The sequence below is a fragment of the Protomyctophum bolini genome (assembly GCF_963924005.1).
Source record: "Protomyctophum bolini genome assembly, chromosome: 6".
Taxonomy (NCBI): Eukaryota; Metazoa; Chordata; class Actinopteri; order Myctophiformes; family Myctophidae; genus Protomyctophum; species Protomyctophum bolini.
Window position 1 is genome coordinate 33,904,805 of NC_137867.1, and position 26,425 is coordinate 33,931,229.

The 26,425-nt window shown below is 41.4% G+C and overlaps 1 protein-coding gene across 3 annotated transcripts in view; it reads left to right on the top strand.

The window, feature by feature from the left end:
* The window catches only part of adgrd1 (adhesion G protein-coupled receptor D1), a 39,597-nt gene extending 13,416 nt beyond the window's left edge, over window positions 1–26,181 (top strand). For 2 of the 3 annotated variants that reach the window (XM_080765943.1, XM_080765944.1), the window contains exons 15-26: window positions 12,604–12,677; window positions 13,456–13,579; window positions 16,388–16,491; window positions 17,117–17,228; window positions 17,720–17,873; window positions 20,809–20,875; window positions 21,360–21,426; window positions 23,327–23,418; window positions 23,521–23,647; window positions 23,759–23,800; window positions 23,916–24,008; window positions 24,309–26,181. In XM_080765943.1, the coding sequence (XP_080622069.1) occupies window positions 12,604–12,677; window positions 13,456–13,579; window positions 16,388–16,491; window positions 17,117–17,228; window positions 17,720–17,873; window positions 20,809–20,875; window positions 21,360–21,426; window positions 23,327–23,418; window positions 23,521–23,647; window positions 23,759–23,800; window positions 23,916–24,008; window positions 24,309–24,404 (1,152 nt within the window). In that variant the 3' untranslated portion in view covers window positions 24,405–26,181. The remainder of the gene's footprint in view (window positions 1–12,603; window positions 12,678–13,455; window positions 13,580–16,387; window positions 16,492–17,116; window positions 17,229–17,719; window positions 17,874–20,808; window positions 20,876–21,359; window positions 21,427–23,326; window positions 23,419–23,520; window positions 23,648–23,758; window positions 23,801–23,915; window positions 24,009–24,308) is intronic. The other variant, XM_080765945.1, reaches the window with a different exon arrangement.
* Window positions 26,182–26,425: the final 244 nt, after the last annotated feature.

Below are 26,425 nucleotides of genomic sequence, written 5' to 3' on the forward strand. Positions count from 1 at the left end.
GCCATGCTGTCAAGTCAAAGCTATTTCATATGACAAATGTAGATGTGCTTCAAAATAAAAAAACAGAATAGGAAAAGATCATACATGACAAGACACTAGCTATCATAAAATAATCCTGCTCTCGCTGCCTGCTACGCCGAGCAGGACAACCAGTAAATGAGAGTGAGGATAGACTAAATCGGAATCTTGAACAAAGAGTTAACCTCAGGCTATATGATTGTCCTGCACACAAAGTGCCCAACCAAAGGGTTTAATTATAAGACTCCATTTTACGCTTATATCATGTTTATGTTCACATAATACATCCCATTACAGCTCAGAATTATACAGAGTGTTCTGTATTCTCTCCCAAGCTTGACAAATATACTTTGCCAGAACAAAACCTCAAGTTTTTCATAATCATCTAACTTCAGGAAATCACCACAAATAGAAGAGATTTTACTAACAAATACATCTCTAATATAATCATATTTAGGGCAATAAAACAAATAATTTACGTCATTTTCAATTTCACAAAGTACACAAAATAAACACGAGTATCTCCCTTCCTCTGGAGTGGCATTAAACCTGCCAGTCTCCAGTATCGTATTTGTGATTGCTTTTGTTTGTCTTATAATACTTTGCTTTGGCTTCATTCACAAACTGCACAGACAGCAATTAATTATCGACAAGTAATCATTGATTGGTAGAGTGAGTCCACACTGTTGTTATTAGACTCTCAGCCTTGTTGCTTTTTCACTTCTGTCAGTCATGCTGTGGAAACCGCTGCACTTAAGTTTTCCACATGGCCAGCTCAGATGTTGGGTGTGGGACGCATACCTTATCAAGGAGGAAGAGGGTCGTGGTTTGGCTGAAACCGGGGTTTTTTGGATTGCTCTCTATGAAGTCCATCAGCTCTATTTCTAGTTTATTTTGAAGTTAGAAGATGAGTATCAGTTATAGTGAGAGGTTCACACAGTTGGGTACTCAAAGACGGAAGCATATATTTGTTCTAATTCTTTCCACAACAAACATCCAGAAAGCAAAGTGATTATACATTTTTGAACTGTGGTCTCGGGGCACTCTCGAAAGGAACAATAAGTCTCCTTTATGAGCAACACATTTTTGTGTCTCTGTTTTTGTGATGGGGCCTTTAAGGATACGATGCCAGGATTTCATGGGAAATGCATTTAAAAGCTTAAAAGCTAGGTATAATGAAATGAACATCAGAAATGTGCATCAAAGTTTCAGAACTATCTTTTGCACAGACACCCTTCTTCACATCGGTTATTGAAATAAAACTCTCCTGCTTTAACAATTATACGTATAACTATACAATTATGAAGTTATTGCCCAAATGAAAAGACCACAGAAGAATGCGTAATGTAGGCACCTCGTTTCTCCTCTGAGAGTATTCTGTTTCCGTGGTTCTCAGTTGAATCATATTCTCTCTCTATTGAAATGAAACACTAAATAAGTCTTTTGTTTTTTGTTCTCCCCTCACTCCTATAAGAGCACAAATGAAAACCATGCCGCTTTTTGAAACCATGGCAATAATACTTTGTTTGCTTCCATTTCCCCCAGTGAAAATAAATGTTTATGCTGCAATTATCTGGCCTGGTTCCTGTGACAATGATTGCTCTATTTGTTTAAGCAGACACCATGGGAGAGGGCTTATAATCTCCTCTGTTATTGGGAGAGCTAGAGATGCTCTCCAGCTCTGGTGAATGTTGGTTCAAGGTGTTTCTATTTTCATAGGCCTGTCTTTTACATCAGGCCTACACTTTACATCTTTTACATCTGAAGTATTAACGATTTGCAAATTCTTTCCTCGTTACCTATCCCATTATTTACGAACAAGCTCAGACTGTGATACGTATTATCACCGGCAGGAGGCCAAAACAGCTGAAGGCAAGGGATTATGTTTTCGCTCCTGTGAGTGCCGGTCTGTCTGTCCGTCTGTCTGTCTGTGAACAGATAATCTACGTTGCAGGCTCCCAGTAGGGCTGCCCCCAATTTATTTATTATTCCATTTTTGTAAGATGTTTTTGGGCTTCTTCTGCCTTTATTTGATAGCGTAAAGTAGACAGGAAATGGGGAGAGAGAGATGGGGAGTGGAATCGGGATTAGCAGCCTAGGTGCCCGAACGTCTAGCCGCATCATGGTGGTGTTATAACAGCCCTCTTCACATTCTGGCCTATAACTCTTGAACCGTATTTTTCCTATGGATTATTTTATCATGACCCAGCTCCTCATATTATGCCCTGCAGGATTATAGTTTCGCTCCTGTCTGTCAGGTCAGTGTGTATGTGTATGTGTGGCATGTGTATCAGGTACACTGCCAGTAGGCTAACCTCTGTCCCAATATTTCAAATCCCCCTCATGGTGGCACTATAACAGGCCGCTACACATTTTGGCCTATAGCCATTGATTTTTTTCCTCAAATATACTTTTTGCTACAATTGTCATCTCTGGAGTCATGTGATGAAGATGTATCAGTTAGAACAGATTCCATTCCAATTATTACTGGCAGCTATTTCTGCCTTCTGAGTTTTGTGGGGCCCTGGGTAGGCAACCCAGCCTGGCGGGGATCTGCGCCGAGAGGAGCGCCCTTTTCTAGTTGCAAATGCATTCCGACTGCAATGTATTATGCCCATGTACTTAACTTTAATCAGACTGTATGGTTTTATGACTTTGATTTTTATTTAGAACTTGTATGATATGGCACACCTCACTTTTGGCTCTGACCCCCCATACAGAAATAAATCATTTTGCTTTTACTACTTTGCAGTGGAGAGACCAGTGGATGGATTTGGTCAAAGAGCGACTATTTTTGGAATTTTAATGTCTTTGGCAGCTGGCAGATACTTACCACTCCTTCAGAACATGCAGGCAGGGAGAGCTGCTCACACAGTCAGTGGCAGACCTTTCCCGTCATTGTTTATGCCTCACTTTACTGTCTGCACAAGTCGAACCGTCCAAAATGGTCTCCCATGGCACTGGTCCAGTGACCAGGAGTAAGTGATTTGTGATTGACCTCTCTGTTTTGCCACAGAGAGTAGACAAGCACCCAAGTTCCTTCATTAAAACCTTGTAGGAAATTGTGTCCGAGACAGAGGGCTGTCAGCCCCCCCATATTTCTTAGCTCTCTCAATGCAGTCATGGTTACGACCGGACCCTGTGTGCTATACCTCTCCATTGTGCAAACAACCGCTCACCTTGCTTGTCAGGTCTGTAACTCCAAATGTAGATGTGATTGGGCATCCATTTTCTTAATCTGACAACTGCCATGTGAAAAGGTAAGCTACTATGTACCAATGGCGTCACTGAACCATACTGGCATTGTGTCGAGGTGGCCAGCTTCACTCACTGAAGGTCAGAGCCGTGTGGTCGATGTCTGTCTTTTGACCTCGCTGCGTTGATTGATGCCCTGTGAGCTCAACGAAACTTGTGAGGTCATGGCATTCCCGTCTGACTTTGTCAGGTCCGATTTGATGCCAGTGATGTTGCATGGAGCGGGTCCGATACCCAGACGAGGTGTTATCAGGTCTGTCAGAGGCCCGCTAGCTTTCTCACGGCATTCTGCTGTGGCACTGATTGGGCCCCGGCTCCGAAGGTGATTTATTACCGCTGACCAATCTGGGTTCTGGTGTGGGAGGGGAGAGGGGAGCACCAGGGATCTGTAGTTAAACATTAATACATACATAAAAACCCCAACATCCCCTCCTCTTTCTACTGAGTCTCCTTCATCTCCCCTCCTCTCCTCTCCTTCCTCCATCAAAGGCATCACAACGATGGTATGAAATGAACGAATGGAAAGATTGATTTCACGAGGGAAAGACTTGTTTTTTTAGGGTCAAAATTGAAAAGATTTTTCAAAAAGGGATTTTGACAGGCAGGACCTGACTTTACAGGCTATTAAATCGGTGTGTTCGTTTGGCAGTTCTATAAGGAGGGCTGAGGGGAGTGGTGGAATAGGCTTAGCACTGTACGAACGAACACCGGTGGCCTGGGTCTATCCCCTCATGGCAGGGCTATGGTCAATTTACTTTCAATATATTAAATTTCAATGGTAAAATGGAACCACAGAAAAATATACAAGGAAAATGCCCTCTACTAGGTTTAGACTGAGTGCAAGAAACGTATGCAATCTATTTACAGAGCAGAGCATAATCTGAATCCTCTGCATCACATCAATGTGTCCTTGAGCAAGACACAACTCGGTAGCTTCCCATTGCTAATTTGCTCCTAATAGTTAGAATGAATATACACTCAAATATTCATCTGGCAATAATGCTCTCATAAGTGCCAACATTTTATTTAAATTCTCTGTATTTTATATCCAATAGTTCCTTTATAATTAAATGGTCAGGGAGTGAGGAAAAAGGGCCAGGGGAAGAAATGGAGACTGGGTGGTTTGTTATACAACAAAGAGGTCTAGACTTGCTGGAGCTCGTTAATACAAGTGAGGAAACGAATGGATCAATTGTTCAGCAACTGTATAAATAAACACACAGACGGTAGGGTGCCTGGTGGCTCAGCCAGTTAATGCACTGACCAACGTACTCCTCGTGTATGGCAGGGTCCAGAGTTTAAATCCACATGTCTCCCCTCTATCTGCCTCTCTAAACTTTCTTTATATAAAGAAAGAAAGTTATCTTTAAAAAAATACATTACTACATTAATAGAGTTCTGATAGGCAATCTATTGAATTGTGCCGATATCTCTGCTTTGTACCACAATAATAACTATGCTTTTTACTGGCAGTCTTTTTATAACTCACAGCACACGCCCCAACGTAATCTTAACCGTACCCCCCTAACCCACCCCTCTCTCTCCACCCACACCCGCCCATGAACAAATACATGTACATACTCAGCCTCACACATACATACACGTACATATGCACTTGCACGTACACACGCACATTCGCACACGCACGCACACACACACACACACACACACACACACACACACACACACACACACACACACACACAAACTGTATGAGCCAGCATGCTGATCAATCACAGATGGTGGTCTGGCGATTGCTTTTCCACTCCTGCCAAGAGCTTTGCATTGAGGTCTCTCTTCACTTCTACAAGCCTTTAACCACCTCGTCTCTATCACCACCAACAACACCTCTCCCGGAGCGAAGTGTCTCCCTCCCAGGGACAGTATAAAGACCCTGCGGTGTTTCATACTTTACAGTTGTTCATACTTTTTTTATATTATATATATATTTTTTTTGCTTGTCATGTGAGTTCATTTCGAACACTGCTCTATGCTGTTTATGTGGTTCTGGGATTTAGAACATGCCAACTTGCAATTAGAGAATGAAGACTGGCTTGTGAAATAATGTGTATGTGTAATCTAGAACTACGCCATAGAAAAGGAATGGATAACCATGTGGATTAACATACATTACAGTACAAATCTCTGTATCAATTATTGATATTACTAGAGATTATAGCTGGTCGTGTGAATGTAATTGTTAAAGGTAAAGATGCTCCGAAGTGAAGAAATGTATACTGCAGTAGTACTATTCTTAGTGTACGAATCTATTTGATTCCATTTCTACACTCTCTCAGTTCAACACTCGTGATTTTACAGTGCTACAGTGGTAGTTTTGCTACCAAGATTATCGGCATGTAAAGTCATTGAGCTTCCCACCCAGTGCCCACCTTATCAAAACAATGCTCAGAGTTCGACTTCTACTTTATTTGGCTCCAGTTGTCTTCTCACCCTTCACGCCTATCAACACTTGCATAGTTGTTTTGAGTGTCTACCTCGGAGACCGAGCCGGGACCACAGCTGCATGTCTTATTGCATTTCCCCTGGTATTATGACCTCACTCTCACAGGCCAGTTGTGTTGTCCCTCACTGCTCCAGATTGCTCCCCCACATGTTGTAAGCCTGATTTACAATTCGTCATATGGCGGTGTATAAATAACCGCCTTTAACCTGGGGCCCCTTTTGGTCACGTCATTATAGGTGAACCAAAATTGTGAAAATAGCCATTGTGCATTGGCTATATTCTCTATTTTCTCAGTATTAAATACTGTGGAAGAAGTAGCCGTGAGTCAGAAACGATGGTGTTGTCAGCAACCTGCTTGTGATGCTACCTTCAATTACAGTTTAGTGCCCTGCCCAGCTGATCAGTTCCCTATATCTGAGCAGTGTCGGTAGACCTACACCAATTGTAAAACGTTTTAATAGGTTTGATGATGTTTCCTTGTCGTCACCATTTGAAAATGGCAGGCTGTTTTATTGGTTTTGTGGCACGATGGAGTCAGTCGTCAATGGCTGATTTCTGATTGGAGATTGTAGTGATTGAGGAAAAACTCTTAAAGTTATTCTAGGCAAACTTTATTTTCATAATTAGCACATTTCATAGGGAAACCAGGTAAATAAATACATGCTACAGCTAGCTGCCAAACAATTTACACATAATGTACAGACATTACTTGGCACAATGTGCATGTGAGTCATTCTATAGTTGGAGAGAGTCTTGCAATGGAAACCACAATAGGTACATTTTTGTACTCTCACACTTGAAATATTAACACTGGATTTCTGGGTTTTGAAAAATAAGCTCTGACTAGACCTAAGTAAGCTACTGTTTGCCGTGGTCAGGTAACTCGGATCCTTTGAGCCTATAGTACAGTGGATAATGACTTTACTTGTTTTTTTTGTTTATTTCGATACGACAGTAATAACATTACATACAAATGCAACGTAAATATACCGGATTTAACTAATATTCATCCGCAGTCCCCACACAAAACATAAAGACTAAACAGGCAGACAATGAAGCGCATTACACTACGAGACAAAGCATAAAAACATACCTGTGCGTGTGCTTTGCAGGCAGACAATGAAGCACATTACACTACGAGACAAAGCATAAAAACATACAAGAAACAAAGTGCAAGGTATAAAGTGCATCTATATGGTTTAGTAGCATTGTTATAGGGCAATACAGAATGTAAACTAAAGAAACTTGTGCATAAAGTGCAGTATTGCTTTTAAGTAATTCAGGATACACTGTCAAGGTACAGGTTGTCGAGTAACCATTTGTTTTAGATTAAACTTAAATGAAGTACAATCTCTTGTGGTCAAAGATAGATCATTCCAGATTAAACAGCCCTGAACTGAGAGTATGTTTTTACCGAAGGCGGGCACTTCGCAATCTCCTCCAGCGGCTGCCCTAGTGCTGATTCCTCTATCGCAGTGGTTTTCAACCAGTGGTCCTTGAAGAGATTCCAGGTGGTCCCCAGCTAAATGATGGAGAGTTGCTAACCAAATTCTCTGGGCTACCTCTGTTTTCCCAGATTTACATCAATAATGTGTTTACTTTTCTGACAAAAGAACAGTTGGTTTTGTCTTTGGGACATATATAATATACCGGTACATTATATACTATCCTCCTTTCTGATGTTACATGGTTGAATGTTTGCACATTTGTGCCTCATTTATACAGGGGGTGAATGTGATATTGTTTTGTTAAAATAAGTGTATTATAACTCTATGTTACGATAACAATTGCTATAAAGTGTTCAGTGACAGGGATCTCTCCCAATCGCTCCAGGTCTTTAATTAGTAAACATAATGTTCAGGTGAAGATAACAATTGTATCCAATCAGGAGAGAGAACTCATGCAGGATTCAAGATAATAAAGTAAATAAGCCTTGTGGACCATAGGGTGGGAGCCTATCTCCTGTTTGTATGCACAAGGCAGTTTAATGTACAAGTACGCCATATGGGCCTGGACATGACGTTAGTATGTCATAGCTGCTAGACAATTTGACGCAGAGTGCCAAGTAGGGAGGCATTGGATCCCTTTTTTATGGTCTTTGGTATGACCCGGCCGGGGATCAAACCCCAACCTGCCAATCGCAGGGCAGACAATAACCACAAGGCTGGTGAAGCAAGATACAGTTAGTGATGAAACAAAACAAAAACAATCAGTTGACAATATCTGTCTAAAAAGTGCATTCCAAATTACACTCTGGCACTCCATGTTCTCAAAGTCAAAGATATGGGAACATCAGGGGAGGGACACTAGGATATACCTCCTTATATTGCACTTGTGTATTTTCTTTTTGTGCAGTTTTTAAATTTAGACAAACCCTAATTAGACGTCATTGCTACTGCAATATGTCTTACTACAGACTGGCAATGCCAGCCACAAGATTGTACATCACTGTGGTGGGGCTGGAAGAACTGTCAGTGGTTGTGTTTACAGCATTTATTTATAGTTGCAAAATGAATTGAGTTTTTTCATTCAGCTTTTTCATTTTATTTTATTTTATACTAGACTCAGACTGACTAATTGTCTACCTACTGAATGTCTCCAAATAGGTATTATCGCAAATATTTACCATTAATTTTGGATGATAAATATTACACCTTTAAAACAACGTTACATGCACGTGTACGAGCATGCCTGTGTGTGTGTGTGTGTGTGTGTGTGTGTGTGTGTGTGTGTGTGTGTGTGTGTGTGTGTGTGTGTGTGTGTGTGTGTGTGTGTGTGTGTGTGTGTGTGTGTGTGTGTGTGTGTGTGTGTGTGTGTGTGTGTGTGTGTGTGTGTGTGTGTGTGTGTGTGTGCATACTGCTTAGTCACTGTTTGTGTTTGGACTGTAATGCACAGCACACTGTGCACTTTGTGGTAAATTGACTGTGGTAATGAGGTCTGCAGCCTTCTCTATCTCCATTTTATGCACTCTATACTAAAGTTATACACCATCCTACGATGAAGTATAAACCAGTATAAACCAGCTGTCAAAATCTAAAATTTGATTTGGCCCAGTGTGTTCTGTGTTAGGACTTGAAGAGGCGTATGCTGTCAGTGTTTGGTAAAGATCGCTCGACCACAGCGAGGGCTAGGCCTCCAGCTGTGCCAGTTATGGGAGGTCTAAGAGATACCACAGACAAGAGGAGAGCTCCATGGGTGTACACAAATTGCTGGGTATGCCGCATAAGGCTTATAGTATACTGTGGGCAGATGCAATGCATCACAGTGTGTATTTTCATCCTTCATGTTTTTTTTCCCCTTCAGGCTCAACATTGTCATTAAGCAGTAAGACAGGACAACATTTGCCCTGAATTAGAGTAGCCAGAATCACAGAGCAGTCTGCACTTTCCCCTGTTGGCAGGGCAGTATCTTAAAAGCTATTGTTTTATAATAATATAATATATAAAATATTATTATTATTATTATAATAAAATAATAGTAGCATAGTTTTAAGAGGGTATGGGTTGCATTGTTGCATTATTCACAGACAGATGATGAAGTATGAATTAACTAATGAAGCTTTAGGTTTGAGATAGGCAACCAAACCCAGATTTGTAAACGTATATGAAGTCTTGAGTCCCTATTCTGTGGCTAAAGACTTCCCTATTCTGGGGCTAACCGCTTCACAGCTAGAATGTCCTGGGTTCCCCGCTCGGGGCGTGTTCCCCGCTCGGGGCGTGTCCTCCTCGTCATCAGCGCCCATACCCTGGGTGGGGTTGGCGAAAGGGCCTTTCTGGGGGTAGGTACCCTCACAAAAACATGCAGTAATCCTGTTTTCTGTACTGCCATCCCCTTGTCAGGATGATGGAGGGGAAAAGAACTGGTTGGAATAACGTGTTCCTTCCACGCGATACGTCCTACCGGGGAAACTCCCCCCTGTCAGGTGATAAGAGGCGGCCTGCTCACTCCTCATGCATTGAAGGAAGCATGAGCTCAGGTCTGGGCTCTCCCCAGGTTGGCAGAGGAAGAGTAGTGCCCAGGATTACAGCTTAGGTAAAATCATGGGATAAAAATGTAGGAAAAAATTTATATGAGGTTCATGACGCTCAACAACAAGATAATTTTTAGCTGAGATCTTTATGCGCTTGACGACAACATCAGTTGTTGACCTTCTGGTATCAATCACTGACCACATGCCAATTGTCAACATAGCTCAGAATGTCCCTCAGTTGCTGTTATATAATGTGATGCCGCATGCAGTGATTGTGTATGTGGGTACGTGCGAGAAAAGAATGTGTGCATGCAATCCATGCATTCGTGCGAGAATGCGTGTGTGCATGTGTGCTGCATGTTGCACTCAAGTTATATTATATTATACATTAAAAGTGCCAGATAAATGCCCCAAATTCCCACATTTTATTCTATTATGTTCTGTGCACTTGCACTTAATGTCCAGTGCATCATCATACTAGAAACTTTTCATCTGTGCACTTGCACTTAGAATGAATGTCCAGCACATTGTATTTACACATTGTACTTTTAGTTTTCACATATGCTGAAAAAAAAGGTTTGAATTTGATTTGATTAGTCTGAATGAGCTGTTGAGATGTGGATTGATGGTGTGGATGTTGATATCCCCACTAGAGAGACAGAGAAGTACCCAAAACACCTCCTATCTAAGAGTTATCTCTCTGTCTCTCAATGACTCTCAGCTTGTATCTATCTCCCTGTCACTCTTTACTCCCTTTATTTCTCATGCACCTGGTTTTCTGCCTGGTTTCACCTCCTCCCCCCTCTCTTCTCTCTCTCTCTCTCTCTCTCTCTCTCTCTCTCTCTCTCTCTCTCTCTCTCTCTCTCTCTCTATCTCTCTCTCTCTCACCATTCCCCCCCCTTCTGTTCCTCTCTGTCTCTTCTTATGGGGCTTGAAGTGATTTCCAGGCGGTGTTTTGCTGGCCTTCTGTTGTTAATAAAGAGTTGGCTCGCTTGCCTGCACTCTTGGCTGGTATAGACGTTAGAGGCCTCAGGGCACCAGGGAACATCGGCGTGCGTTCACAGCCCAACCAGATCTCTTAACGCTCGCTAGTGACCCTCGGATCGACGGCCCTCTCCTCAGATATCCCCTCACAAACACTCACTGGACAAAAAACAGGGAGTTGCTACAGGCGAATGATGTCCAAGCAGTATTCCTCACATACAGTATGTGATGGTCTGTTAGTAGATATGTTTGTATCTGGTACGTCTCAAGCTTTCATGAAGACGGATTTGTTTGTTTTTTGCCTCTCCTGTATGAGCACCATGTGTGCAATTAGTCTTACTTCAATAAAATAGCAGCCTCAAAGTCTCTGTGGTTTGAGTGGAGAACAGATTTGTCACTGTAAAGTAAGGGTTACACTGTGAAAATGTGCCCTCTATCCCTCAGTTGTGACTGGATGACAGTTACAGTATAGCCCCCTGCCCTCCCCGTCTGCTTTGCTTTCATTTACACCCTACAAGAAAAGTGAGTTATAAAGTCTTCAGGGAATTCTGTAAATTCACCCTCGTAGTCACTTGTGCCTCCATCAAGCCAGCTGCCAGGCCCATGATGACGGGGTACATGCACGCAAAGGACTCTCGCTGCTATAGAGGGTATGCACATGCATAAAGTGAATGGCAAATCGAGTGGCAAAGTGAGTTTAACGTAGTTTAACATTGTTTAATGCTATCATATAGGACTTTTCTGTTTGGATGTACAGTATGTGGGCTGTCCAGGCCAGAAAGTAGTTTTTTGCCACTCCGTATAGGCGTTCCTGCATAGCTTCCAGGTATGATGATGTCACGCACATACCCTCTAGATTACCTTGTCCTGCTTAATCTCTCTTGTGTACAACATTTAACGTTTCATGTCGAGGGCCGGTGCACATGCAGTCCATGAGAGTGACTCTCCAGTTACCCAATGAAGTCAAAGTATTGAGAGCTATACAGTATGTTTTGTAATTGTAATATGAATCACAGAGCCTATGGGCCAGGAAACAGACATCCTGACTCTCATCTTCGCTCTCTCGACATCATTTTTTCCAGGAGGAAATAGTACAGATGTATTTCATCGCAATGTACACTTATGCAGTCTCTGAGATGAGGTTCAGGGAATAAGCAGCAGTGTGTCATCGTTCAGTGTACACCCTGGAAGTGTTGTTTTCAGCAGGCGACAGATTGAACAGCAGTAGAGGTTTAACCTGCAACGAGGGCCAAGGCCCAATTACCACAGTTCCAGTATTGTGGCCATTAGATCACCGTCTCTGGGGACTACAAATCTCATTTAGAGGAATTACATGGAAAAAGTGAGCTGTAATCAAATGAAATAGTTGAAGACAGTAGGGAGTCTCGCTCGGTGTAATAATCACCTCCTTTAGTTTTTCCTCACTTTGGCGTGTGACCTCGGACGAGTTCAGTCTTCCTTAGATGTTTACTGGCGTCTAAACGGCAATTAGAGCGTTTTCTATTTCATGTTAGAAAAAAATAAGTTATTGGGTTGGTTTATTCCACTCCAGGTCCAAAAAAAAAAAGCAGGTACTATTTTTAGCCATAATATGTGAAGTTGGAACGGTGCTCTGCAAAATATATGGATGGAAGTTATGGCAACCAGATTTGGGGGTGGGGTTTGGAGCCGCGACAAAACCACACATTTGCATTAGAATGGTTCCATGCCCGCTTTTGGATGAAAGCACTTTTTTCCAAGCAGGTTGGTCTGCGTTGTGGAAAAAATGAAAGATCTTGTATCCTGTGGCCATCAATCAACTAATAAAATCCAAAGACAATTTATTTTGTAAAATATACAGTATTGGATAATTTAGAGGGGCATTGAGGCTGCGATAGATAAATCCATGTCCCTTTTCCATTCCCCTTTTCAGACCAAAGAACAGCAGGAACAAGCCCTAAACCAGAGTAATAAAGTCTTCCTTTACTGTGCCTTCCTGGACTATAGGTGAGTCTCTATACGCAAAGCATGGATGCCATATAATGTCTTAGAGATGTTATTTCTGCCCATCATTCAAACAAATTAGATTTAATTCTTAAAATGTTTTGATTATAAAATGTTCTGCATATATTGCTGTTTCAGCTTTTTTTAAAGTAACCTTTAAAGACACAAAACACTCATCTGATAATAAGTGGAGCCAAAACACTATTTAGAAACCATAAATCACTTTAAAGGGAAGTGTGTTTTAGTTGGACTCGAGCACTTCCTTTTCTTACCCCTCTTCTCCCAGAGGTTCGAGAAAAATGTGAATTATTGCATTTGCCTGTCAGGCGTTACATTTAGCAAAACATTTTGAGTGAGCCTCACATAATGCATTATGCACTATGGTACATATTCGCAACCACCAATGTTCCTGATTAAAACCCTGTTGATTCTTTCTTCTGTTTTCTTGGATATATGGTTTGCTGATGGTTTGTCGATATCGACGGACTGTCATAAGCTGTGTGTGTGTGTGTGTGTGTGTGTGTGTGTGTGTGTGTGTGTGTGTGTGTGTGTGTGTGCGTGTGCGTGTGCGCATGATGTAGTGTATCAGAGCTGTAGCGGAGGTTGCTACAGTATTTGCCTAGCCCCAGCTGACTGCACAGAATGTTAATTGTTATGCTGTGTGTGTGCATGCGTGTGTGCTTGTTGATGAAACTGTACAACATGTGTTTTTCCAATTCCACTGGATGTGTTTTTGTCGAGTCTGCATGCAACGGTTTTCTCTGTGAATCTTTTCCGTCAGTTCCAAGGAAGGAGTGTGGTCCAACGAAGGATGTGTGCGATCGGGGGGAAACCTCACCTACTCCGTGTGCCTGTGCAACCACCTCACCAACTTTGCCATCCTCATGCAAGTGGTGCCAATCAAGGTATGAACTTTTCTCATGTGATAGATGGTCACGGAGCAACTAGAGACACTGTGTCGCTGTACTGTATACAGTATTTCAACTTGAATTCCACTGGGACTCCTTCAATCCTGGTCTGGGACATCAGGTTGAATGCTGTTTTGGGAGAGGTGAAAAGCATAGTCTGGCTCTTCCGGCCTGAAGTTGAGAACCACCAGGCTCATACCACAAATTAATGACTAGTTTCCATTCGAAAAGAGATCTTTTGACCATGTGTTTCACTTTGCTGCCTAAAGTACATGGACCCCTATTGTTGGGAGCATTGTCCATCAAAACCTTATTCCATAGTGGCCTACCCTCTCATTGTGATTGTCCAAGTCTCAGTACATCACAAAATGGGTTGGAATGTAGAGTCCAGACTGATATTCCGGCCAATATTTTACTTTTGGATGACTTTGATATATCAGCAATTAGCCCTGTGTCCCAATTTTGGGGGAATTTTCAAAACAGCAGATCTACAATGTGTTGAGCTTATATATAGCCATATAGGGCTTAAGTGGTTACAAAAATAAATTCAGTGTCTGTGTTTTATTTAATTGCTTGTACATAAAGTTTGCTAAATAGAAACGTTAATAAATAAACCTTTTGGCTACTGGTCTATGACTCAAAATCGGCAGTGGACCCAAAACTCTGGCATGGGTCAGGTTCTATTGGAGTGTAATTGGACAGAGGGCAGTGGTTTACCACACATTCACCCACCACTCTGAGTCTACTGGCACTGCTGCTCTTGGGTTTGACTCTCACTGTTCCTCTTCAACGGGTCAATTATAAGCAGACCTACACAGTAGCAATGTTGGTTCTACTGGTGGTTTTATATAGAAGGACTGAGGACAGCAATGATTAAGTGTGGTTCTTTCAGAGCCTTTGCAAAGGCCAGTGGTCCATGCCTCAAGCACCACAGTCTCTCAAGAGGCCAAAGCTAAAAAACTTATTTGGCCTCTTGTTTATGCCATAACTGTAAATGTGAGATATAAAATGCACACTGTTTGTGCATCACTCTCATTTGATTTGGTACATTGATTTAAAGTACACATTATAGCCATATAGCTGAGACTTCTGTACATATATTTATATCATAATGCCTCATGCCTGTCAACAATGTGTTCTCAAAAGGCAACCGTCAGTGTCCACTATGGAAGTGGTCAGCACTCAGAAGCAGCGTGAATAGCTTCCTTAGAATAGAAAAGAGGAGACCTTGTTTTGTAGCTAAATGAGCCAACATTGTATTTGAGTAACAGCCGTCCTATTTGATGCTATACTTTCTCCGGCGGTCTCTAATTAGTGGGCTGCCTCATCCTTCAGCTGCAGGGGAACATCCCACGCGTCCCTATTCTGGAAGGCTGCAACTTCTCTGGCCCTCCTAATGACAAGGCACATGTGAAGGGAGTTAATGGAGATTCAAACCCCAGTCCCTCAAAATAGTCTGAGCTCAAAAACAACATCAATGCAAGTATGCAACTGACTGCACACTGTGCCAAGGATATATGCGTACACAAAGAAACACAATTGCTGCTGTCTCTCTGTGAGAAACACCACATGCACTGTGCAGTGTGCATATCATCAAACCATAACAAAACATATCCTTGGGGGGGAGAGGTGTGTGGATTCAAACCACCCAAAGAATACTTCCAAGAAGAAACTATTTTTGTGGGGGAAAACAAGTCACTCCATGGTCGGGACAGCTTTGATAAGCCACAAATACGTTTTGGATGGAGAGGAAGCCCTCGTCCACTGATCCGCTGGACTGTCCAGCGACTCTCTGCATTGCTTTGCTTTGAGGTCAGTATCATACCAGGCAGTGATTCAACCACTCTCAATGGTGCCTCTGTACCAGGGACCTTTGGCTCCATGCCAAACGTCTTCAGTCGTCTTCCCCAAACGGTCAGTGTGTATACATCCCAGTTGAGATGAGGGTGTGCTACTGTGCTCTCTGTCCGGCTTCCCTCTAGTCCATGATCAGCTGTTTGGTTTTATAAAAGACAGGTATTTCTTCAGGTGCCAATTTGTCCGATTCTCGACCTCACTCCTGTAGACTGACTTACTGGCACCAGTGATCCGGCCTAGCACTGTCATCATGAACTTGACCACTACGTTGGAGCTGTGAATACCATTACATGTACAATGTACACATGGCCATTCATGTGGGTGGGGGGGGGGGCAAGGGGCCAGTCAGAGAATTCACACCTATTTGTATTGCTCTAGGATCCATTACAAATTTGGATTTCACAGCAAAATAATTGTGTCATGTTGAAGCTCTACCACGGTGGTGAACGTGTGCCCAGTCCTGTTCACTGGCCCCCCTGTGATCACACTAATGAGGGGTCACTCTCATGGTCAGCATAAACTGTGCAAACTCTACAGCACATTCTCACTTCCTGGCTACCATTACGTTAGTAGCGGGCGAATCAAACAGACCAGTTTGCTGGACAGGAACACATGGAAGAAAGGGTCAGACCTCAGTTTAATCACTTCCTCCTGTGCAGGCTGGCCATGGCATATAAAACAATGACATAGCGATCACTGGCATGATGTGAAAAATGTGGGGGGTTGCACTATGTCATAACACCCTGTAGTGGGCACTGTTGCACAAGCCCAATTTTCTGCTCTCTTTCTCTCTTGTGGTTGCAGTTTAACATTTTGCTTTCACAGCAGCATCACGTTTTTTTTTTAACAGCCATTAAACATCCATGATCAAATACTAGTTCACGTTTTACCTCATGTTCCCATTCATATCTATATATCCACAGTAATGAGTTTCTCATCCACACACAGCTCACTGATGGCCACCGGGTGGCGCTGTCGACTATAGGTTACGTTGGCTGTTCCATCTCCATCTTCTGCCTCACCATAACTCTGGTTACCTTTGCTATCCTTTCGTAAGTATCCCATTATTATTATTATTATTATTAGTATCCCAGGGACGTGCACACATACAGTAGACATCAAAGGGGGCGCGATGCGTTCTGAGCTTGTAGATCTGCTATTTTTGTCCAAAAGTGCCCTCTTACGGGATTTCAGCCCCTGCCACTCTAACACACTCTGCACGTCTCCCATCAAGAGACTGGACTGAACTGTTTGTCCAAATGCTTTTTCATGACACATTTCAGCCTGCTTCAACGACATCATGCCTTTTTAACCTACACACTACACATCTTCATATAATTGGTCCTCATTAAATGCTCATTATTATAAGATGATACCATTTTTGTCTACTCACTCTCTACTGTGTCTCAGAGGAGGGCTGTGGACAATTCAGAAACCCACCAGAGACATCGTTAATAAAAATTAGCTTTAGTGAAGACCAATTACCGGTATTGAAAATGGGCGAAGTCATGAATTGTTAAAGAAGTTACATAATCTTGACAATTTTTAAACATAAATATTATGAAGGTCCCTGGAACTAAATATTTTCAAATGGGGGTCTGAAGCCTTAATATGTGTCAATTTGGGCGTCCTTCACATAAACATGTTTGAGAACCACTGCCCTACATTTCTCCTCAGGTCAGTGAGCACCATCCGTAACCAGCGCTACCACATCCATGCCAACCTGTCCTTTGCCATCCTGGTTGCAGAGATCCTGCTGCTCATTAGCTCCCGCTTTGACCCTGGCACGGTAGGCACTCCTCATTCACTGTGGAGGATGAATATGTCCGTTTGTCACATTCAATATCTGTGATCTTTTGTGGCCAGATGTAATTTCTTGGGGTCTAGTAGGACTATAGTGAATAATAAATAATAAAAATCGCCATAACATTTAGTAAACAAATACATATTTAGCCCCATGCTCGAATGCCCGCCCCCCCTGTCAAAAACTGCTAAAATCCCTAAAACGAAAGAAAGCAGCAAATTAAAGAAAATGTACACTCACCTTTTAGTTTCTCTAATAACAACCTAAAACATGAACCTTGGTTGAAAAAAACTAAAGTTGTCCTTTAATAGATAGAGCATCTGCTCTCCGCATGCTGTGGCAAAGTGTCAGCATATTTTCTTCTCGTGGCTGTATTATTAATTAAGCGGTTTTGGATTTTTCTGCTGCTCTTTTCCTTCCTTTTGGATGAACTCTGTACAGATTATTTCATCACCTGGTCTTGTCTCCTCTCCCAGCTGCCCTGTAAGGTCATGGCGGTCTTTCTTCACTTCTTCTTCTTGAGTGCCTTTGCGTGGATGCTGGTGGAAGGCCTCCACCTCTACAGCATGGTGGTCAAAGTATTTGGCTCGGAGGGCAGCAAGCACTTGTACTACTATGGCATTGGCTGGGGTAGGTGTGGTCAATATGTGATGTTTCATGTTCAGCTGAAATGGCACATTTATTTGCTTCATAGTACATACTACACAAAAAAATCACACCTGTGTGAACTGAGTGGTGCAACTCCTCTCTCTCTCTCTCTCTCTCTCTCTCTCTCATTAGCAGACAACAGTGCAACACTATCTCTCTCTCTCTCTGTTTCTGGCACAACAGTGCCACTTTTGCCCCTACTGGTACTCGAAACATAGTCACATAGGTTAGGACATAGTCACATAGGTTAGGACGGACATTGCTGTTCCTTGGAGTGATTGCACCACTCAAAAAGAGTGGACGAGTTATAGTGTTCCCAAAAATGTCTAGAATGTAAATAGTGAAGGGAAAGGCACTGTATGATGCAAAACAAGACTATGGCAAACCCTAGTACTACTGGACACTGGACAGTGTATATATGAATATGAATTCAAATTCAAAGAGCCACTTGGGCTTGAAACGTTACGTACGATGGTGGAAGAAAATACATTTAAAGGGATTGTGACATTAAAAAAAAGGTTTTGGAATTGTTCTTATTTTTTTTAGGTTTTCTAATCTCAATTGCACCCAAAAAACATGAACTTTTAACATTCAGTAGATTTTCTGTGATCTGGGGTTTTCTGGCTCAAACAGGCCTCTGATTTGCCGGCAGTTTGTGATGTAAGATCCTGCAAATCCCATATATGTCAATGGGATTTGCCAGCAGATGTCACTGTTTTCACTGTTTTGCCTGTTTTCATATAGCTCAAAAGGCTTCCAAACCCCAAAGGAAACTTCAGACCACAGAAAATCCACTGAATGTTCAAAGTTCAGGTTTTTTGGGTGTAATTGAGGTCATAAAACCTAAAAGAAAAAAGAAAAAGAAAAATAAATGAAAATGAATGTCATAAAACCTTTAAAGACTTTTGAATTGTTCTTGCATTTTAACTTCTGCCCTGCACCTGGCACCTTAGAGTGGATGTGCATGCCCTGCACCTGGCACCTTAGAGTGGATGTGCATGCCCTGCACCTGGCACCTTAGAGTGGATGTGCATGCCCTGCACCTTAGAGTGGATGTGCATGCTTAGCTTGTTCGCTTGTTGGAATTCAAATGTGAAACAACGGATACAAGAATTGGGCTGTAGTACCAATCATAGTGAACGACATTTGTAGTGAAACGGTTAATTCAAGACCAATGGATTCCAGGCAATTAACACATTGCATTGGTTTACAATTGCACAGCCCGCTATGACCTATTTTAGCCACAAACATTCATTTGATCTGGAGGGGAGCATGCACTAATGTGTTAAATGATATCTATCCTCGTGTTTTTTTTAATAGTTTGAGGATAGCATTTCTTTTTTGCACATCACAGTTCATCAAGTAGAGTGGTGCAGCTCTTGGCAAGCGTACTGCTGGTGTTGTGAACTCACCTAATATGATGACTTAATTGGTCAGCAATTTGCTATTCATAGCCGTAATGTCATAGCCCACTGTATTTTGGACGGCAGGTTTGTGATCCAAATTCTCTGAATGGCATAGAATGATGTCCATCTACGTCCTCAGCAACCCACCTGTGTCTGATTAAAATTCTGGATAGACACCACGACCAACCTGTAGGATTTTCTAGTTCAGCAAAAGAGAACATAATCCCCTGCCGGCTGGAGTGTCCCGCTCTGCATGGTGTTGGAGACACCATTCCCAGACACCTGTCTATTTGTTCATGAATGTTTTGTTTTAATTTTTAATTTTATTTGATCTTACTCCCAATCTCTTGTTTTGCCTCGTTCAAGGCTTTCACTGTAAATAAGAATCAGCTCTCTAACCCAGGGGTTCTCAACCTGGGGGTCACCTAATTATTTTGGAAGGTCCCCAGATTATTTCTGACTGAATGGCTGGGAAAAGGAAATTAAGAGTTTAAATAGTACACATAGTATATGCATAACATTTCCTTATTGATTATATCTGGTTTCATTTATGATGTATTTTCTCTATTATTAGTGTTATTGTAGCGGCCAATTTGTATTGGGGGTGGGGATGGGGGCAGGGCAGGGGTCGTGACATGGCCAAAGCATTTCCGGGGGTCCCCAGCCAAAAACGTTAAGAACCTCTGCTATAGTCTAACCTGCTGCACAAAATGTGACTGAAATTGACTGAGTTCATAGGGTGAACATAAAGGCAGATAGAGAAACAACGAGATAAACTACAGTATACTTTGTTGGACTTCTCGAGAATGCATAGTGTCCCGTCCACATGCTGAAGCCATTAGTGGAAATAAGATCCCTTTTTTCTTTTCTTTTTTTTTCTCTCTTTTTGCCAAAGTAATTTCTCATTTTGTGTGGCCAACTGCAAATGAACTGCTGGAAAGTTGTTCAGTGGTTTGAAGTGTGGCACTTAGTCATGGAGGGTAAAAACACTAATTTTGTAATTAACAGCTCTTGTTATTATCCTTGATCAATCCCGCTGACCCTGTTTCGACAAGGTAACAGTTAAATCATCATGTTGGGGGATTAACTGTTGTCCCTCAAGGTAACAGTTAAATCATGATGTTGGGGGATTAACTGAAAATCTCTGGGCTTGGCAAGCCAAAAGGTTATTATTCAGATGAAAGGATAATGATGAAACAGTCATGCTCAAGGAAATGAAGAAGGATCTGTTACAGCAACAGAGACATTATCAAAACAGGGACCTGGATCAAATTGTGTACACACTTTTCAGGCTTTGTTTTAGCACTCTGACAGTATAATTAGCAGTAGTTAATTTAGACAATCACAGCAAAGTATTCAAACTACTTTGTTTGGCAGACATATCTGACAAATTGCATTGATTTTAACTGTATTTGACCAGTGTAGTAAACTTGCATAAATGTATGATAGATCAGCCCTATTAACGGCAATAATACGTTCCCATTTATTCTTTCTCTTTTGTTTGCCAACAGGGTCTCCACTAGTGATCTGTGTGGTCTCTATGTCATCCGCTCTGGGCAGTTATGGTGAGGTTGACAAGTGAGTACCAGGACCAACAACTGGGACACTTAGGCCAACAACAGGGTCAGCCAGACAGGATCATTGCTACCGTATATTTCAACTTTTTATGTACTGTGCTATTTCTGCGTTTTTTTACTTTTTTTCAAGTGAAAGTGGTTCATTCTTTGTGTGGGTTTTATGAAAAATACATTGAATCCATTAAAACACTCGGTTATTAGCTAAATGTTTTGAACATACAAGGCTTGCATTGGACAGCGATTATATTATCCTGTCAGACGATAATATGGATTCTAATTCAATTAATAAAAGCCCAGGGAATTGCATAAGACAAATGACGTGACATGTAATGTAAACATATTGGACATGTTTACATTACAGCATTGCAGCTTTACATGGATGCGTCATTTTTGGGAATGACATTTCTTTTTTAATAGTTTTTAGTTTACAATAAACCTATTAGCTTCTAATGACTGCCTTCTTCCTCTGTGTCCCGCTTATTCAGCTGCTGGCTTTCATTGAAGAATGGAGCTGTCTGGGCATTCGTGGCTCCAGCAATGTTTGTCATTGTGGTAAGAATGATATAAGTTGTCAAGTTGTAAAGTTTAACCACTTGAGCCCTATAAAAATAATAGCTGATCTAATAATAATAATAATAATAGCTCAGATTTATATAGCGCTTTTCTAAGTACCTAAAGTGCTTTACATAAAACAATAGGAACACTTTAATTCAAGAAACAAAGTAAAATGTCAGTTCTAGGTTAAAAACATGAAAGGCTAAGCAAGGGATGGGGGGGACATCTTAACTAAGGATGGGTATCGTTAGGATTTTTGTGAGTCCGGTACCAATTCCGTGTTGTAGTGTTGTAGGCTACTCCTCTTACTACCAATAACAAATAAAAGCATGTCTGAGACTCCTCGACAACTAACTCCATGCAGAGAGCAGCGAGAGAGAGAGAGATCAGCTCTGTTCCCTGCGCGACTATTAAAATGGAAGAAAATAAATAAATAGCGTGTGACTGCGTGTCTGTGGGAACCGATAGAGAGAACCGAAATGTAATTATTGTAATGGGTACCCGGTACTCAAGCACGGCCACCGATCGAGTATAAGTAGGCTAATAAAAAGAAGAAAATAAAGGAAGGAGACAACACTATTTGTTTTGTTTTTTCTTATAAATTATTTGATCGGCCCAAAACATTGTGTTCATTGTCAGGTTTTGTCACGATCCGAGTTGGCTTTGTCCGCGGCGTAACCGTCTTTAAATAAATACTTTAAGAAAAGCCTATGGAGAAAATGAATGGAGATTCATTTCCTGGGCCACTCGTTGTTCTGAAAGGGGGAGGGACTGCAACGCTCTATACAGAGAGGCATGATGTCATCCGAAGACGTCGTACTATCGTCTTCCAAATTAGTTGTCTGCCTTTGAAGGTTTTTCTCTCCACGACAGGAAAGATATGGCATGATACTTGCTGAAAGCTGCAATCAGGTTCTGAATTCCTGGCTAGTGTCGCTCACTGATTGGAGACTGGAAATTACGTCAGCTTTTTTCGTTAAGCTGATTGGCTGAAGAGGTCTGTCAACGCTGTAGTCCCGTAACCAGTTGAGACTCCACTTGCATGAATTGAAATGCGATTTCAAGCTTTTTTTGATGGCCAAAAAAGCGGATCGAACAAATCATAAAATTGACTCATTTGGAGATCTACAGGTCAGAGGTCTTTTAAAGAATGACTGTGAGCTTCAGTTCCTGAGGGATTCTCACGGCCCTCTACCATATTGCCGAATTTCGTGGAAAATGACAGCACAGAACTGCCAAAACTGCTAAGAATTTCCGAATCCGTACGGAAACAATAAAGGGTCTACGCCCTTCGGGATTAACCCCTAATTACCCTAATTTAACTGTCATACTTAACTGTAGAGATTAATCTAAGAAACTCCTAGTACAGTACAGTACAGTCAGAAGCCCTGTGGAAAAAAACAAGCCAGGGTCTAATAACGGTGTTGCTCCCATGTGGATCTCGGACATCATGCACTAGTCTATGATGTCAGTTATTTATGACTTGGGCAAAGTTTCAGACATATCTGACCCCCGATTGACTTCTTGCGTGGACATTGTGCAGTGCTACTGGCAGCAAGCACAAGAAATTCACTGCACTGATTTGACTGCTGTTTGTGAGATGAACCCCTGAAAGACAGACAATTAAAGACACCCACAGACAAGACCCTCTTCTAGACTGTAATTTTTAAGACAGGGGGTGACGGGGATGGGGTTGATCTTTGTCCTCCTGGCACTATGTGGGTGATGGGGTCTATTCACTGGCAGGTATGACAGTAGGGTACAAAAGCAGTGGCGACACAGAAATGTGTGGTGAGGGTTAATTGGAACAAATAATACATTGGGTAAAAACGAATTGCTGCCCTAAAATCAAAATAGAAGTTGATTACCAATGGATCACTGCCTCTGTGACTTTCAGGTGAACATCGGCATCCTTATATCAGTGACGAGGATCATATCTCGGATCAGTGCTGAGAATTACAAGGTTCACGGAGACGGCAATGCAATCAAGTAAGTAGTTCATATTTCCGTGACTACATTACTAAAGCTTGAAAGTTTCATAGCTCTCAAGCTATTACAGCAAATAAATGTGTTCCTTTGTTCCATCTCTAGGCTGACTGCAAAGGCAGTGGCGGTGTTACTACCCATCCTCGGCATTTCGTGGATTTTTGGAGTACTTGCTGTCAACACACAGTCTTTGCCATTCCTTTACATTTTTGCTGTGTTCAACTCATTACAAGTATGTTCTGAAAAATAAGTTTGTCATTTTATTCATGTGTTCATTTAGAATTTTTGTTTTACCATTTAATTTGTTTTCATTTAACAATCACTTTTTTGTTTTTTCATGTAGGGTTTCTTTGTCTTTTTGTTTCACTGTCTTCTCAACTCTGAGGTAATGCCATCTTGGTACTATTTGCCTACTGTTTGCCTTTATGATTTAAGTTTGTGTCAATTTTGAATCCAGAGGTTAACAATTTGTCATCATTGTTTCTTACCTGTTTCTGCAGGTCAGAGCTGCCTTCAAACACAAAACCAAGGTGTGGTCTCTGACCAGCAGCTCCATCCGAAACATAAATGTGAAGCCCTTCAACTCTGATATTGTGAGTGTTCGTATTAAAGGAATATACCTATATACACCCTAAAGGCCCTGACACTAAAAGTGCCATTGACGTGAGTGTCCCTGGCACACTAAGTCGATCTCCATTTCAGGATTGTTTGGGACTTGTGCGCTTCAGTGCTTTCATTCTGACATACTGTATGGTCTTATCTGGTTTCTGTTAAAGTGAAGTTGAACTCTTAATTGGAAGAATTATTTAAGTATCACTGTAAATTCCTAAATCCCCATTCAAACAACTCTACATGTCTCAGCCAGTCAGCCTGACTTCTCACCATTTTTTTAGATGAATGGAAACAGGGAAGGTGTGTCTCCGACTAAGATGAACACTTGGGACAAAAGCACCAACTCAGCCAATCGCATCGACCTCTCCGCCGTCTAAAGAAATACAGATCACTGCATCTTTCAAAGGCAGAAGCAGGAGAGTGATTCACATGAAGTTCATGCAAGTGTAGATTCCCAAACACTGGCCAGAGTATTGTTTTACATTGTTGTGTGTAATGAACTGCACACTCTTGTGGACTATTCTCATCTTCAAAGACAAACAGACTCAAAGGACTGTGCCTAATAACTGCATTTTTAGATATCTTATGGAACAGCGGCTTCTGAAGAAACACTAGGTCAGTAAACGGACAGTGATACGTTTTGTGATCTGACGTAAATTAATGAATGAACCATGAAGTGGCTTGAAGTGACAGTGCCTTCTGAACTGTAGTCTATTCAGCCTAGTTTAAAAATAGGACAGGATAAGCAACAGTTAAAAAAAGGAAGAATATGTTTGGTTCAGGTTTTTCCTTTTTTAACCTTTTCAAGTACTTCCACGTAACACGTATCATTATGATTTTGACAGGGTTATAGTCGTGTTCAAATATATGACCTAGGCAAGGGGTATATGAAGATTAAGGTTAACAAATGTATGTTTTACAACATATATTGTTAGTATTATTATACATTTTAAAGAGGTCCATTAGAATGTCTTGATGAGCTCTTAACAGTATTTGATACAGTCAGAATCCACATATCGGCTACTCTGTACTCACTGTGGTCGGATGAGCCACACCAAAATCTTTTGTGAATTTTTTATTCACAAAAGATTAGTTATGTAACATAATTATGTAACATATCTTTTATCAGTAGAAGATATTTAAGTAAATCAGATAGCATATTCTGATCCTGAAGTATTTATTTATTGTGATTCAGATATAGCTGTATTAATGTTCCAATGTTTTTGCAAAGCAAAGCTCGAGAATCACTCTCATTTTGTTCAATATTGTTTCTCTATAATTGTGTCACCATGAAAAAAAAGACAATGGTATTATGTAGTACCTCACATGATCACATCTTAGATAGCTGCATTATTTTGTGCTTGTTAACGAATAAGTGAATACTTTGTGTTTTGGACACAATTCTGTGAATTCCTTTTTGTGTGTGTGTGTGTGTGTGTGTGTGTGTGTGTGTGTGTGTGTGTGTGTGTGTGTGTGTGTGTGTGTGTGTGTGTGTGTGTGTGTGTGTGTGTGTGTGTGTGTGTGTGTGTGTGTGTGTGTGTGTGTGTGTGTGTGTGTGTGTGTGTGTGTGTGTGTGTGTGTGTGTGTGTGTGTGTGTGTGTGTGTGTACACGTTTTGTTCAGCTGTTCTCAATCTTTATCCATAAAATATGTGCTTTACAAGTGATGGCTTTAATGCAAGTCAAATCAGATGCTTTTTTTATCTTGATAAAGCTGTGAGATTGGAAGGGAGATAAATGGTAGTGCCTTTATCCAGTTCTTTACAATGTGCATTACATTCACCAACCACACACTGATGGCGGAGGCAACCATGCAAGACACCAGTTTCTTAGCTCAAGGATACTTAGACTCTAAGCCAGGAGGAGCTGCGGATCGATTCCCAAGTGGTCGCTCGACCTCCTGAGCCACTTTAAAACATGTTTTAAAGTTCTTGATTGATCTTACACTGTAAAAACATATAAGTTAATTAAAGACAGGATTTACTGTAAATCACTCACTCAATTACAATTACATTCTGTATCATGTTAGTTAATTATTTTAAAGTAAGTTAGGCCTGTTTCAAAAGTCATACTGTAATGTATTGTATATTGATTCTTTTTTTCTAAGGTACTGTGTTCAAGGCTGTCTTTTGACTTCTATAATATGTTTATTAAAACTTATATGACAAAAAGAAAACATTAAATGTCAAATTGTTTTAGCTTAACAGTGGTATATGGAACTTTATTACTTGCACAAGCAGAGCGTGCAAGTAGCCTACTGCGATCGGCTGGGTATGTACTGTATGTCGGTATTGTCCACCAGTCAATAAGATGTATGTAGGGCACACGGTGGCACAGTCGGTAGTGCTGTCGCCTCACAGCTAGAAGGTCCTGGGTTGGATTCCCGCTGGAGGCACTGTG